This window comes from Lissotriton vulgaris, chromosome 4_1 (assembly GCF_964263255.1).
Source record: "Lissotriton vulgaris chromosome 4_1, aLisVul1.2, whole genome shotgun sequence".
Lineage (NCBI taxonomy): Eukaryota > Metazoa > Chordata > Amphibia > Caudata > Salamandridae > Lissotriton > Lissotriton vulgaris.
The window spans coordinates 165,261,922-165,278,504 of record NC_141691.1 but is presented as its reverse complement, the minus strand read 5'-3'; the positions used below and the strand labels follow the sequence as shown (position 1 = coordinate 165,278,504).

Below are 16,583 nucleotides of genomic sequence, written 5' to 3'. Positions count from 1 at the left end.
AGAGTGTTAAGGGCTGCAGAGGCCGAGGACCTGCGGGGGAGTTTCAAAACAAGCCTGGCCGCTGCGTGTTGAACACTTTGCAATTTCTTAAGGGAAGATTTCTTTATGCTTGCTAGGAGGCCATTACAATAATCCAGCCGGGAGAGAATAAGAGCCACCGTGACTGATTTCCTGGCTGAGATGGGCAGAAAGTCAAAAAATTTCTTTAGCTGCCTGATCAGGCTAAAACAGCACCCCGCAGTAATGCCACATGCTCGTCGAAGCTGAGGGACGAGTCAAATTGGACTCCAAGATTGCGGGCTGAGGAGACCGCGCTAGGGGGTGCTTCGGAGTTATGAGGCCACCAGTCTTTAGGGGAGAAGAGGATGCCTTTGCCTAGGGGTATTATTTCGGTTTTGGCACTGTTACATTTAAGATGATTCAGGTTAAGCCAGGAAAAAACTTGGGAAAGGCAGTTTTGAAATCTAAGGGCAGCGTCAGGGTGTCTTTTGTCAATGGTGACGACAAGCTGGGTGTCGTCAGCATAAGAAGTCACGAGGATTCCGTGGGATTCAATCAACGTAAGAAGGGGAGCCATATATATATTAAAAAAGAGAGGGCTCAGTATGGATCCCTGGGGCACACCTGAGATGGTGGGTCTTTCGCCGGAAAGAAAGGGGCCTAAGGAGACAGTTTGCGATCGATTGGATAGGAATGATGTTATCCAGGCCAGGGCGGAACCCGCGACACCAATCTCACGCATTCTGTTAATGAGAATGGCATGTGAGATGGTGTTGAAGGCCGCGGTTAAGTCGAGCAGGATGAGGACAGCCTGTCTGCCCTCATCCTGCAAGAACTTAATGGTGTCCGATAATTCGATCAGTGCAGTTTCTGTGGAGTGGCCCGGGCGAAAGCCGGATTGCTGTGGGTGCAAGATGCGTTTATTTTCCACAAAGATTTTTAGTTCCTCGTGAACTAACTGCTCGGTGATTTTGCCTAATACTGGGAGAAGGGAGATTGGGCGCATGTTGGATAAATCAGTTGGGGATTTATTTTGTTTCTTCATGAGGGGCTTAACTATGGCCTTCTTCCATTCAGCGGGGACAATGCCGGAGTTGAGGGATTCATTAACAATGGCATTGATTGACGGGTTGACGACCTCGATAAGATGGTGTAGAATAATCGGGGGACAGGAATCCGTAGGGGCTCCTGATCTACAGGTCAAAATGGCCTTTTGTGTTTGTGCCAGGGAGACTGCAGTAAAGTTATTCAAAGAGGGGATAGTTGTGTGGGCATCTTGTGTGAGAGTTGGTGGCGGGGGGAAATCCTTATGAATGTTATTGATTTTTTCAATGAAGAAATCTGCTATTTGGTCGCAGAGGGTTTGTGATGGGGGGATTTCGAGTGCCAGTGCCTTTGGGTGGGTAAAGGACTTTACTATATTAAAGATGGTTTGCTGTTTCTGTTTGGCTGCGTCTATAGCTGAAGTGAAGAATACCTTTTTTGCTTTTTTTATGTTAGAGAGGTATTGTTTCCTCTGAAGGATGTATATGGATCTGGATGTGGGATCATAAGTTTTCCTCCACTCTCTTTCCAGGACCCTACACTTTAGGTGACAATCGGTGAGGGCCTGAGTGTACCAGGGAGCATTGGGCTTCCTTTTGCCTTGACCTGATTTTTGGTTGGTGGGGTTGGAGTTGGCGGAGACCACTCCGTCAATCCACAAATGGAAGTTTATGGAGTCTTGTGATGCCTCTCCCACGATGGGAGGGGGGGGGGGGGACAGAGAGCTGGGGGTTCAGCTTGATGCGCTCGGCTACTTTCTTCCAATTGATGGGAAAGGGGGTGGGAGGGGATTTGATGTGCGGTAATAAAGAGGGTTTAGTCTTAATGGAGAAGGGAATAAAACAGTGGTCTGTCCATATTTGCGGTAATGGGGGAGAGACATCTAGGGAAGCCAGGTTTGTGCAAATGCCGTCCAGTGTGTGCCCGGCCCGGTGGGTAGGATGGGAGACCGATTGGGAAAGGCCAAAGATCTCAAGTGAGTGTAGGAAATTGAAGGTGTAGGGGTCTGTGCAGGATTCCAAATGAAGATTGAAATCCCCGAGAAGGGTGAAAGTGGGATAGTGGGTCATGAGTGATCCCAAAGTCTCGTCGAGGGAGTCCAAGAATGGTGTGGCATTCCCAGGGGGACGATAGACGAGTCCTCCTGATAGGGAGGAGGAGGGGTTAATGTGGATCACAAAGCCAATGCTCTCACAGTCCTTGAGAGAGGCCAAATCGAATGTGTGGCACCTGAAGAGTTTCTTAACGATGATGGCCAACCCGCCACCCCGACCGCTGGGCCTATCCCGCCTGAGGATGGTAAAATCAGGAGGGAGGGCGGTTGCCAGGTCGGGGTTAGAAGCATCGTGTAGCCAGGATTCAGTGATGAATAAGGCGTCAAGATCGTGAGACAGAATTAGGTCATGGATGTCTTGTCCATGACAAGCTAGAGATCTGGCATTAATGAGACCGCAGTTAAAGGAGACCAACTTATGAAGGGGAGGGGGAGGAATGGGAGGAATAGGGCTGGCCGATCCCAATGATGACCATCCGCATGAGCGGCAGGAAAAAGGGCCCCAGAGGCGGTCTGTGGGGGGGTGAGCATTACAATAGAGGCTAGCTATTGTCGGGCGCATAGAAAGCAGCGCGTTGGAGTCATACCTGAGAACTAGGAGGATTAGGGCAGCATGGCCCGCGCCCGGCGCGATCCTGGCGCGGACGGGCGCAGACGGGCTTGGCTTAGGCGCGGCTTCGGCGCGCAACCGGCGCGCCCGCTGCGCCAGCCCGCTGCGCCGTCTAGGTGGATGACACATTATATAGGAAGGAGGGAGGGTGGGAGGACGGCGCGACTAGAGCGCTGACCTCACCTTCCTCACTCAAGATGGTGCCCACCGCCGAGTGATGTTGCTTAAAAGCGGCTGGGCTGAAAGAAGAGGAAGAGAAAGTGTAAGGAGTGTCAGAGTGCCTGTATTCTCAATTCCCCTTAATCTAACAGCCCCCAAAGTTAAAATACGGCGGTTTTAAAATAGGTATAAAAACGCTCCAAATGTCATGCAGAAAAGGCTAAAATCAATGCGCCTCAGATCGCGATTGTCTTAGCTCCTCAGCAGCTCGCAGCCCCAGTTCCCCTCACCAGGGAGATCATCTGTAAGGCCGGCTAGAGTTGCTAGAGTGGCTTGTAAATCTGCCCCATAGAACTGAAACCACAGTCACAGGATTGACCTGTGGAAGGTGTGGGCAGAGTCCTTTTAGTCTGTGTCATTCATGCCTCTGATGGCCCTAGCGTGGTGACATCGCGGCGTAAACATGAAGCAATCTAAGAGTAACTCTAACCTTGAACAAATCCAGCCGCGGACGACCCCAGCAAAAGCAAACAGAAGACGACCTCCATGGCAGCGACGCAATCTGTGGGAAGAGAGAAACCATGCTGAAAGTGGAACTCAGTAAGGAAAAGTTATATTTCATCAGTAGTCATTGTCAAAACCATACCAGGCCAAGCATGGGAACAGTCCCATCTCTACAAGAGACATTCAGGGGGCGAACACAGGGCCACAGATAAAACTGGTGGGTCCACTTGCAAAGGACAGTTGTAAAGAGTGGGTACATACATAAACATAACAGGTGTATTTGTAAAGTGCACGATTACCCGAAGGTGTCCTGGCGCTAAATAACAGATGTTTATTGTTACCTAACTCAATGGTACTCATGTTATCGACCTCAGATGTATGAAACGCTGAGTGGGCCCGCCGGGATTTGAACCTGTGACCATGTGGTCAACACAGGCCCCTGCAGTGGCTTCTTTAGTCCACTGAGCCACCAGCCCGGCATAGGTATGGGTGCACGTATATTGTCACTGAAAAAAAGCAAAGGTTGAAGGGACGTTCTGGTTAGGCCTTGTAAACATATAAATCTACTTCTCAAAACAAAACAGAGATTCACCAGTTATAGTTTACTGCGCTAACTATACCTCACGCCCCCATCATGCACTGCTTATGACCTCACATATGACATCACTGATAACACCAACGTCATACAGTGCACAGAGTTATTGAGTGTGCAGATCCATAGTATGGAAATAGCATAAGTCTGGAGTGTGAGAAGCTGGGTTCTGTTGCAATAAACACCCCCCACAAGTTTTGCCAGACTACTGATGCAGTTTTTCTTGGTGTGCCCTGGGCCCCTGCCATTCAGGCTCCCATGCCCTGTGCTCTTTCCCCCAAACTAACCCAATTGGCATCTCTGGCCACATTTCAGCCCTTGGTAAATGGTACCACATGTACCCAGGGCACTGTGACCAGCGAAGGACTCTGAGGGCTGCAGCACTTATTGTGCCACCCTTAGATACCCGGAATCCTGACACTCACACACACTGCCTTTGCAGTCTGCATGTCTTGGTGCAGAACAAAGTGAAGAGTGAACATGGCACACATCCCTGTGTGCCATGTCCACAAACCACTGCCCGGGCATCCATCAGTCACCCCTCTAGCTGGGAGCCCTATGCCAGTGGTGAGGTTACAGGTGCATGAGCCCTGTACCCCTACAGTACCCAGGTCAATTCCTGGGCACTGTAAGTGCAATGCTGCCATTTAGTGTATATGGTCTGGGAATTTGTCATTATGAACTCCACAGCACCATAATGGCTACATTGAAAACTGAGAAGTTTGGTATCAAACTTCTCAGCACATTAAACCCACACTGATGCCAGTGTGGGATTTAATAAAAAATGCACACAGAGGGCATCTTAGCCTCTGGTAGATTCCCTGATTGATAAGCACCAGCCTGCCACCACAAGAAATGTTTCTGGACCCCTAGGGTGGGAACCTTCGCTCCCTGAGCCCAGAAACAAAGCCTTTCCTGGGCAGAGGTGTTCACACATCCCCAAGGCCAGGACTAGCCATATGTGGCAGGGGAGCTTCAAAGGCCTGGCAGCCTTTGTAATGTGCCCCCCTAGCCCAGTGTTTCCCACCTGTGGTCCGCGGACCCCCAGTGGTCCCGGACTCATTCCCAGGGGGTCCACAGGCAGAAGCTTTAAAAGCACTGCAAAGTATCTTGTTTAATTAGCAGTTTTCAAAGAACAATAAAAGTGTCAAGATAACGCCAGTGATTAATGTCCCTGCTGGAGAGAGATGAGAGTTTTGTCCAGTGGCAGCTTTGACTTATCTAATGTAGCACAGGGGGTTAATATGCCTACTGCAAAGAACGTTTACCATGCATTCTAAAAACAGTATGTTCGAGGCATATGAGCTGCAGATTACACACTGTGCATAGATGGCCACCTAGTGTTGGGCCCGGATGTTTACACTTTGTTTTTGTTGTAGAAAAGTCTTTGGAAGTCACGGGATAGGTGACTCCTCCTTTGGATGATACTGCACATGGGCATCGGATCCATCCCCAGATTGTTTTTTCCGCCACCGGGCTCGGATGTGTTTCCAGCGCTCCGTGTTGAAACTGATTTTCCGTCGGCGCGCAATCCTCACCAGCTTCGAGAATCCAGTTTTAAACACGTTTCCAGTCGACGCTACTCTTCAACATCGAGAACTTTGATTCCAGTCGTCGTCAATGGCCTTCGGGCCCAACTGGGCCTTGACTCCAGCTCATGGAAAGGACGGCATTTAAAAAGTGTCCTCAATGTGGGTCGAAGTTTCCCCACACCAACCTTCATAAGGTGTGTAACCTTTGCCTCTCCCCGGAGAACGAGGCCAGAGACTGTTCCGCTTGTGCTTCCTTCTGCTCCAAGAAGACGATCCGGGACTGAAGAGCTCTGAGAACAATGGCTCGATCTTCAGCTCTGATTCCAGACGACATCTTCCAGGAAGGCGCCGACGTCCCAGAACAGCATGGCGTCGACAGCAACAGGAGAAGTGTGGCTCCATGATCAGAGCGGCAGACCCTGATGCAGAGGTCTAGCCCGGGACAAGGGTTCAATTCCCCGCCTCGGCGGGTCTTGGGCTCAAAATTCCACGGACCTGATAATTCTCGCCTCGGTGCCGATTCCAATCATGGGTCCCACTCTGCAACTCTGGGCAATAGCTTGCTTAATCTCCACAACGGCCCCCACAACGCTAAGGATGCCTGGCCTCCACCTTGGGGGTGCCCAGGAGTGGACGCCTCTCAGGGACAGCCAGGATGGGTTCCACAGCGGTATTCGTACAAGCGCCTTGAAACCCTTGCGGGTGAGTAGTGCGCTATACAAGTATCAATTTACACTTACATTACTCCGAGGCAGAAGATTCCGATTTCGAGGAAGTCACTCCAGCGCAGCGGGTTGTAAGTAAGACAGTCGACCCTGACCCTTCCTCGACACACCCAAAAAGGCTTCGGTCACACCCTCGCCCTGGGGCTCGGGTGCACACCGAGATACCGCTTCCACTGCCCCACCGGCTAAGAAGCTAACAAAGCTTTCAGGCGACTCAGGATCAAGTCTACCTCCACACGGTGCCGGCAAACACCTACTGGCATCGAAAAAGACACCATCGGTTGCCACGCCCACATCGAAACCATCGGCACCGAAACATACCATTACTCCGTCGACACCGAATCCAAGGTCGGTGCATCATAACAAGGTGGTTCTTCGTACTAATCCTAAATTCCTTCCAAAAGTAATTTCACCATTCCATCTAAATCAATCTGTTAAGCTGCCTGTATTCTTCTTGCAGCCTCAAACAGTCGCCGAAAGAGCTCTACACACTTTAGATGTCAAAAGAGCGCTACTGTATTACATTGAAAGAACACAAAGTTTTCGCAAAACAAAACAACTTTTCGTGTCTTTTTCACCACCACATAAAGGCAACCCATATCAAAATCTGGAATTGCTAGGTGGATTGTCAAATGCATACAAATATGTTACCATAAAGCCAAACGTACGTTAACAATTCCTCCAAAAGCCCATTCTACAAGAAAATTAGGGGCTTCTATGGCATTCTTAGGTAACATTCCCTTAGATGACATATGCAAGGCAGCTACATGGTCTACACCGCACACATTCACAAAACACTATTGTGCAGATGTGCAAACTAACCAACAAGCCACTGTGGGCCAGACTGTACTAAAAACTCTGCTTCAAACAACTGCAACAGATACGGGTGGTCGCCACTAAAGGTGGATACTGCTTTACAATCTATGCACAGTGTGCAATCTGCAGCTCATATGCCTCGAACGGAAAATGCTGCTTACCAGCATGTAGAGCTGCAGAGTGGCACACGCCCACCCGCCTCCCCGGCTACCTTTATCTGTTCCAGTATTATCTGAATTAGATACAAACCACATGGGCATCAGCACTTCTTGTACAGCTCCATCACTTCCCTAATGGCGAAAAACAATCTGGGGCTGGAGCCGATGCCCATGCGCAGTATGATCCAAAGGAGGAGTCACCTATCCCGTGACTTTCAAAGACTTTTCTACAACAAAAACAAACTGTAAACATCCGGGCCCAACACTAGGTGGCCATCTATGCACAGTGTGTAACCCTGCAGCTCTACATGCCAAGAATAGATGCATACTGGTAAGTAGCATTTTCCTTTATATGCATAGGTCAGTGGGTTATTGCTTTTGTCAGAGAGATTCTTTTGTTACTGTGGAGTTTATAAGTGACAATCGTCAATCTAGCACAGTGACCTACAAACTGTCATCAAACAGCTGTTTGCAAACTGCAAGGTAAAAGTTAGCGACTTATGTTTTTTCTCAGCCTTTAATTATCCAGAGGCTGCTAAAAAGGTTTATTTGGGTGAAATAAATTTTTGTTGTTAAATTCAATGCTAACCACTGTGTTATGTTCTGAATCATGAGTTTGAGCGTCTCCAGACCAAGCACTCTTTAAAAAGGCCTACCAGTAGAAATGACATGTGAATCCTACACCTTTGCCATATGTAATGTTTTCTATACACTGATTTACATGTATGATTGTCGGAGGGATGGTCGGAAGCAAAAGCGGGGAGGCCGGATAGGTTGAATATTGAGGTTTTATTGGGAGGAAGTGAGACAAACAGGGGGTGGAATTGTAGCCAAAGTATAAACAACATTTTTAGAAAGTCTAGAGGGTTGAAGCGCCAGGACCTCTTCTAGGGCTTCTGGAGGCTTTGTCTTTCGTCGGAAACTTATTACGGGTTTCAGGGTGTCACCCGGTTCCGAAGATACCTCGAACAAAAAGAGAGTGGCTTTAGATATGCTGCAATTTTTTATTAGATTACCGCCACCACAACCAGGAAGTGAAGGAGGGTATGGGCCGTGAAGGGGTTAACAAAAAAAATGTAAAAAAGGTGTAGACGTGAGACTCACAATTCTACTACTGAGGTGGTTCACGGGCTGTTGATGAGGGAGCTGGTTTGAGGAGTGCAGAAAAGGACGCAGGGGAATTAAGTTCTACCCTGAACCCGCCCTTCCCCTTACTACACCCTCACCCCTTCCCTAAGCCCTTGTCCCGTCACGTACCCCTAGGAGCCACAACTCTCCTGAGTCGTGGCGGCTCGCACGTCCTCCGGGATCCACCACTCGTCTGACCAGGTTTCTTCCTCTGTACCAGAATCGGCGTCTTCTCCGATGTCGGCGTTTTCCTCACACAAGTTCCGCGTCTGGTCGGCGTCCTCTTCCGGGTCCTTCTCCGTCGACAGAGCCAATGAGTTTCCATCCTGTATTTCTAGCTGGTTGGACGGAAGTGTTGAGGGATCCGATTGGCCTATCGGGGCGGGGACTCCACCTATCCAGGTTTGTTGTTCTTCCGGGTCACGCTGGGAAGGCTGCGGGAGGAGGGCAGAATGGCGGGTTAGTGGAACCGTTCCGGGGAGTGTTTCGGCCTCATACTGGTAAGGTGTCCACATTGAAGGAGTGTCAGGGACGTTACTCTTAAGGGGCGGGTCCTCCTCCTCACATCCCCCTTCCCTAGCATTCCTGTCAGCACAAAAAGGATCACAGGGATACCGGGACATGAAGTCGGCGTTTGCATGGTCTCTTCCTTTCCTATCGTGGACAGTATACCTAAAGGGTTGTAAAGCAAGGAACCATCGTATGATCCTTTGGTTTTGCCCTTTATTCCTTGATAGCCACTCAAGGGGGGCATGGTCCGTATATAGTAGAAAGGTTCGGCCATCCAAGTAGTATCTGAGGGCTTCTACAGCCCACTTAATGGCTAGAGCCTCTTTTTCAATGACAGCATATTTGGTTTCCCTAGGAAACAATTTCCTACTAATGAAGAGAACGGGGTGTTCTTTTCCATCCTCCCCCTCCTGTAACAGTACAGCGCCAATGCCATGGTCTGAGGCATCCGTCTGTAGTATGAAGGGTCTGGTGTAATCAGGATTAGTGAGGACTGGGTGGGAAGTAATAGCATTTTTTTAGCTGCTGAAAAGCTGTTAATTCTATGGAGGTAGGATTCTTTAAGGTTTTCTCAGCCTGTCCTGTCTTCCGCAAAAGGTCTGTTAAGGGACTCGCTAACTAAGAAAAATGAGGAATGAATCTCCTCTAATATCCCAACAGGCCTAAAAAGGTTTTAACCGAACCGTTTGTCTGGGTGGGGTGTGAATCTCATGCTCTATTAATGTAGTTCTACCCGGTGACAAAGAAAAGACATCTTGTAACTGAGTTAAGGTCTCTCTTAAGTCTGTTTGTAAGTCATCGGCAAGGTCTGGACTTATACTTTGCTCGATTAGGGTCGTAGGTTGCTGTGCCTTTAGTGCTGGAGTAGGTCCTTCCCACTTTTTTAACAGGTTTATATGGAAAATTTGGGTGGTCTGATTCTGGGAATCCATTTCTTATTTATAGGTAACAGGAGTGACTTTCTCTACGACTAAAAAGGGACCTTGCCACTGGCTCAACAATTTATGTTCAGAAGAGGGTCGTAATAGGAGAACCCGGTCTCCAACTTCCAGAGTCCGTTCTTTAGTGGATTTGTCGTACTGTTTTTTCTGAGCCAGTTGGGCCAGTTCTAAATTGGTACGTACAATTTCTCTGACTTGATTTAGCTGGGACTTGAGACCAGCCACGAACTTTAATGGTATCTGTTTCCTCTTCCCACTCCTCTCTAGCCATGTCCATAAGAGTGCGGGGCCTTCTACTATAAAGTAATTCAAAAGGGGAATATCCCAAGCTTTTTTGTTCGTGACACCTGAAAGCAAAAAGTGCTAGGGGAAGCATGTCTTCCCATTTCCGGGCTTCTAGGTTGAGTAACTTTTTTAGGGTGGTTTTTAGGGTGGAATTATAGCGTTCCACCAACCCATCAGTTTGGGGGTGGTACGCAGCAGTGCGGATTTGTTTAATATGCAACTGCTGACACACTTCTTTCATAAGACGGGATGTAAATGGTGTACCCTGATCAGTCAGGATTTCTTTTGGAAATCCCACCCGGGTGAAGATATTGATCATGGCTTTAGCTACCTGTGTGGTGTTCGGTTGTCTCAATGCTACTGCCTCAGGGAACCTTGTCGCATAATCTACTAGGACTAAGACATACCTACACCCGGTGCGGGAAGGAAGCAGGGGTCCTATAATATCCATTCCAACCCGTGAAAATGGTACATCTATCACGGGAAGAGGCTTCAAGGGAACCCGCAAGGGAAGACTCTGACTCGTTTTTTGACATACTACACATTCTTTGCAGTATTTCCTTACTTGGTGATATATCCCTGGCCAATAGAACCTATTCAATATAGCTTTCTCAGTTTTCTCCCCTCCAAAATGTCCTCCCAACAGGTGACTGTGCGCTAAATACAATACTTTCTCGCGAAAGGGTACTGGTACTAAGAGTTGGGAGGGTTCTGTAGTGCCAGCCTTTCTATACAGCAGTCCTTTCTTTAAGAAGAACTGTGGACCTACGTGAAGGGGGTCCTCCTGTTCGTTTGCTTGTCTCCATGCCTCTTGAAGTGTAGTGTCCTCTCTTTGTGCCGCTCGAAAGCTTTGATCATGTTCCCACAGGGAGGACTCCGAATTGGTCAGGAGAGCCGGTTTCCCTTTTCGTTTTTCCTCTCTTCGCTGTCGTCTACTTTTCCGGCTTTTTCCCTGTTCCCCCTCAGTGTCGGGTTTAGAAAAAAACGGTACTAGTCTCTCCCTCTCCAGTTAAAAGCTGGTTGAACCTTGGATAGTCTGTACCTAGTATCATGGGTTCAGGCAACTGGGGAAGGAGTCCGACTCTCATTTTAATAGGAGTCTGGTTGGGATGATGTTGTATGTCTAGATCTGTTAAGGGATATAACTTGTTATCACCATGAATACACTGAATGTTTACGAGTCCTGTAGGGACGGCAGGGGAACCAGGAACTAAATGAGGCCTTATCAATGTCTGCTTGCTTTCTGTATCTACTAAAGCTTCTCGAGGTGCTCCATTGACAGTGATTGTACGATGGAAAGACCCACCCTGGGATCCATTGTATAGTACCTTGGTAAAACCGACCTCCATGGGTTCTTCTTTTTGCGGACATACTCTGGCAATATGTCCGAAACCCCCGCAATGGTAACACTGGGGTCCTAAAGGGGCTACAGGTCTGGGAGTGATCGGAAGATGTTGGGGTACTAAGGTTACCGTCTCTGGCTTCTTGGGAGGGTTAAAAGGACGAGGTGTTCTGACCGGTGGGTGATTAGAGGGTTTCCATGTGCTTTCATCCTTTCCTTTTTGAAGTTCTTGGGCTCTGAAATAGGCTGAGGCAACCTCTACGGCCCTTTCTAAAGTCAAGTTGGTGTGTTGCCTGACCCATTTTTGGATAGGGGAATGTAAGGAAGAGAGGAATTGTTCCAAATAGATCTTTTCTAAGATAGCCTCTTTGGTAGTCACTAACGGCTTTAACCATCGGTCTGCAGCGTCTTTTATCCGGTAACAGAGGGCTCTAGGGTTCTCTTGAGGACCTTCCTTAATTTGTCTCAGTCGGATTCTATAGGTCTCTTCGTCTATGCCCATTCGTTCTAGGACACAGCGTTTAATGTCAGGATAAGCTGTGGTTCCTAAGGGGTTTGCCACTTGATATGCTGCCTGGAGATCCCCACTCAGGAGAGGGCCGAGGTATTGACCCCACCGATCCTCGGGCCATTGTGCAGCACGGGCCATCCTTTCAAAGTTAGAAAGAAAAAAATCAGGGTCCTCACCGGGTACGTATTTTTGAACCACCACTGAAGGAGGGGCGGTATGTCCCCTTGGCTGACTCAAAGTTTCTGCCAATTTCCCCAATGTGGTTTCTTGAGACTGCTGTTGTCCCGTGAGGGTTTTGCGCAGGGCTTCCCTATCTGTTTCTGCCGTTTCCAAGAATTGGGTCATAATTTTTTCTAAACGTTCTTGTCCTTCTGACATCTTCTTAATAACGGCCTCTATGGCTTCCGATCCCACTTCTGACACCAAATGTCGGAGGGATGGTCGGAAGCAGAAGCAGGGAGGCTGGATAGGTTGAATATTGAGGTTTTATTGGGAGGAAGTGAGACAAACAGGGGGTGGAATTGTAGCCAAAGTATAAACAAAGTTTTTAGAAAGTCTGGAGGGTTGAAGCGTCAGGACCTCTTCTAGGGCTTCTGGAGGCTTTGTCTTTCGTCGGAAACCTATTACGGGTTTCAGGGTGTCACCCGGTTCCGAAGATACCTCAAACAAAAAGAGAGTGGCTTTAGATATGCTGCACTTTTTTTATTAGATGACCGCCACCACAACCAGGAAGTGAAGGAGGGTATGGGCCGTGAAGGGGTTAACAAACAAAATGTAAAAAAGGTGTAGACGTGAGACTCACAATTCTACTACTGAGGTGGTTCACAGGCTGTTGATGAGGGAGCTGATTTGAGGAGTGCAGAAAAGGACGCAGGGGAATTAAGTTCTACCCCGAACCCGCCCTTCCCCTTATTACACCCTCACCCCTTCCCTAAGCCCTTCTCCCGTCACGTACCGCTAGGAGCCACAACTCTCCTGAGTCGTGGCGGCTCGCACGTCCTCTGGGATCCACCACTCGTCTGACCAGGTTTCTTCCTCTGTACCAGAATCGGCGTCTTCTCCGATGTCGGCGTTTTCCTCACACAAGTTCAGCGTCTGGTCGGCGTCCTCTTCCGGGTCCTTCTCCGTCGACAGAGCCAAGGAGTTTCCATCCTGTATTTCTAGCTGGTCGGACGGAAGTGTTGAGGGATCCGACTGGCCTATCGGGGCGGGGACTCCACCTATCCATGTTTGTTGTTCTTCCGGGTCACGCTGGGAAGGCTGCGGGAGGGGGGCAGAATGGCGGGTTAGTGGAACCGTTCCGGGAAGTGTTTCGGCCTCATACTGGTAAGGTGTCCACATGGAAGGAGTGTCAGGGACGTTACTCTTAAGGGGCGGGTCCTCCTCTTCACAATGATTCACTATCTCTATATGTGTGTGGTGTAAAGTGCTCTGACATCCTACAATGTTATGAGAGATTCTATAAAGAATGAAATGCATATGACAGAGGGGCTAAGGAGAGATGAGAGGCGCTTTTGGAGTGTGATAGTGCGGGAATCATTGAAGAACCCCCAGAAAGATTGTCGTACTCTGGTGCATAGTCAGGTCTTCATTTACTATTCTTTAAAAGGTAATACAATTCAATATATCATGATAAAGGTGTTGTAGACTGCACCATTGTTTCCTAAATATTTTGGGGGGAGAGCCACCCAAAGCCCACTTTGTAGTGGTCAGGTTCACTCACTGCACTTGGTGTGCACCGTATGGGGACTGGTTTGAAATCATTTCCCAGGGCTGCTTTGGGTTTTCAGTCTGGCCCTGGCAGGAGCAGGAGCCTTGTTCTGCGAAATAAAACCAACCATTGAAAAGTTAATCACGGAGATGCAGCGCCAACCTTTTCATTAACTTTATTTGTTCTCTTGCAAATTCTTTCAATATATAAATACAACAGAAGTGGTGGAGAATGTTGTTAGCCTCCTTGGCTTACCAACACACTCCACCACTTCAGAAACAAAGAGCTGCACCATATTTACAAGAATATGGTGCAGCCCTGCGTTTCCCCTGTGCAGGTGCTACACTTAACAGGGGAAGATTGTTTATGTGCAGGAATGTCCCCCTTCCTGCACATAAAAAGTCTTGAAAGGTTGTGTTGTTACTTCTATGTGTGCTGCTTAATGAAGCACACATGGAAGTTACAAAATGTCAAAAAGATTGTTGATGTGCAGTAAGGGTCACCTTCCTGAACATAAACAATCCAAGGCGTTTTGCAAAAGAAGGAGAAATAAAGCATTTCTCCAAGTTAAGACCAGGTCTTACTTTTGGAGCTGCCTCCCATCAATGTTGCCGTGGTAAATAGGGGGCAGCGTCAAAATCAATGGGTGTTGCTGGGGAAACGCCCACCACAACACCCACTGCCCACCCCTTTCACGCTAAGCATTGGGTGAAAGGGGGTCTTATTTACAAGGCAGCGTTAAGCCACGTTAAGTGGCTAAATGTTGCGTTGTAAAGAATGCTAAGTCTCTATCGTCACGGGAACGTCGCAAAATGTGATGTTCTGATGGGGATAGGGGTTTGTGAATATGCCCCTAAAATCCTTAGTAATTCGAGTATTTGTTTTGTGTGCACACAAGTGTTAATTATTTTCGAATTACTGTTTAATGTTTGAAATTTAAATCCTACAAATTGCTTGGGAGTCTCCGGCTTCCAGTGGTGACTCAATGGGGGTCCCCAGGAGTCAAAAGTTTGGAAACCACTTCCCCAGCCTCTGCTGCTATCAGGAGCCGTCCCCTTCCTGTCCCCCCTCCTTTTCAGATGGAATACAGGCGGGGAAAACTAGCTAGCCCAGAGGGTGTGCCCACCTCTGCCAACCTCACACTCAGGTGGGGAGGGGAGGTGAAGCCCCCTCTCCAGTGCCCACTCACCTCTGCCAACCCCACCCCTCAGGTGGGGAGGGGAGGTGAAGCCCCCTCCAGTGCCCGCCCACCTCTGCCAACCTCACACCTCAGGGGGGGTGAGATGAAGCCCCCTCTCCAATGCCCGCCCACCTCTGCCAACCCCACCCCTCAAGGGGGGGAGGAGAGGTGAAGCCCCCTCTCCAGTGCCCGCTCACCTCTGCCAACCCCACCCCTCAGGGGAGGGGAAGCGAGGTGAAGCCCCCTATCCACTGCCCGCACACCTCTGCCAACCCCACCCCTCAGGTGGGGGGGGTGAAGCCCCCTCTCCAGTGCCCGCCCACCTCTGCCAACCCCACCCCTCAGGGCGGGGTGCGAGGTGAAGCCCCCCCTCCAGTGCCCGCCATCTTGCAGATGAGCACACCAAGGGTGGGGTCACCCTCAGGTCAGTAGTCCATTGGCTACTGACCCCTAGGCCCCTAAACGACCCCTAAATACAGCATTTAGGGGGCCACCCTGAACCAAGAAAGCAGATTCTTGAAACCTAAGAAGAACAAGCATTGGAAAGGCAATAGGTCTCGCAATTGCTTCCGTTAGGGCTATTGGCAATGTCCTTTACATATGTGTTGTTAGAACTGGCTATTTCTGGTTGGCTAAGGCTGACGCCAAAGCTAGGCAGAAACCACCATTCTAGTCAGAGCAAGGGAGTCACACACCAAGATAACCCCTGCTCACCCCCTTGGTAGCTTGGCACGAGCAGACAGGCTTATCCCGGAGGCAATGTGTAAAGCATTTGCGCCAGCACACAACAGCAACAACATCCTGGGCACACCACGAAAGGAACTCCACACAAGGTTATATAAAAATAACTTCTGTATTGTCAAAACACATCAGATAGAATCACCCATGTACATTGTGCCAACGGGCAATATTAACAAGCGATTATTTACACAGGACAGGGCAACGTGGGCATCTGTCAGAATCAGCACTTAGTAGAAAATAGAACATAGGATATAAAATCACTGTAGCACAAATTAGCAAATATAAATCACAACCAGTAACTTCTGGTAACAGGTAAGTACCACCTACGCAACCCTAAACACCTTAGGAGAATGTCACGCAGGGGACCAGGACCTCACTTGGACCACCTGTACTGGAAAGAACCACCTAAGTATCACAATACAGTTAGGGGTATAAGCAAGAACACATTACACATGGTGCATCACAACATTCAGAGGTGTAGGGAAGGAAAACACATGATGCATAAAACATACATTCAGCGGTGTAATAACAAGGCACATGAGGCATCAAAAACACATTCAGAGGTGCAGGGAAGGAAAAACACATGATGCACAAACCAACACATTCAGAGGTGTAAAATCAAGGAAGACACATGATGCATAAAAACATTCAGAGGTGCCAGAACATAACTCAATAGCACAAAAACACATGATGCAAGATCAAGGTGCCTAATCATATTAAATGCATTACATTTCCTAGCACCACATCACATTGCGCAAAACTCACATACCAGCCCCCATCTAATAAAGGGACTAAAGAGCCCTGTGTCCAGAATGTCAGGGCGTGCTGCTTTGCAGCGCCAGTCAGGGGTGCGCAATTGGTGCAAAACCTAAACGTTGCAGGTGCCCACTACTTGCTGGGCACCTGGGAACATCACAAGACCTAAACGGCGCAGCTGCCCACTAATTGCTTGGCAGCTGGGAAACAAACTGCGACAGGGGCTGTCACTAGCCCCTAGAATAAATCTGCGCCCTCTGTTGGAGCCCCACAGGCTCTGAACT

At 48.8% G+C, this 16,583-nt stretch overlaps 1 protein-coding gene across 2 annotated transcripts in view; it reads right to left on the bottom strand.

Annotated features, from left to right (window-relative positions):
* LOC147718527 (uncharacterized) overlaps positions 1–16,583 on the bottom strand; it is a 46,230-nt gene that overhangs the window by 17,000 nt on the left and 12,647 nt on the right. For both annotated transcript variants that reach the window (XM_086918455.1, XM_086918456.1), the window contains exon 2: positions 3,358–3,429. In XM_086918455.1, coding sequence (XP_086774581.1) covers positions 3,358–3,415 — 58 coding nt within the window. In that variant the 5' untranslated portion in view covers positions 3,416–3,429. The remainder of the gene's footprint in view (positions 1–3,357; positions 3,430–16,583) is intronic.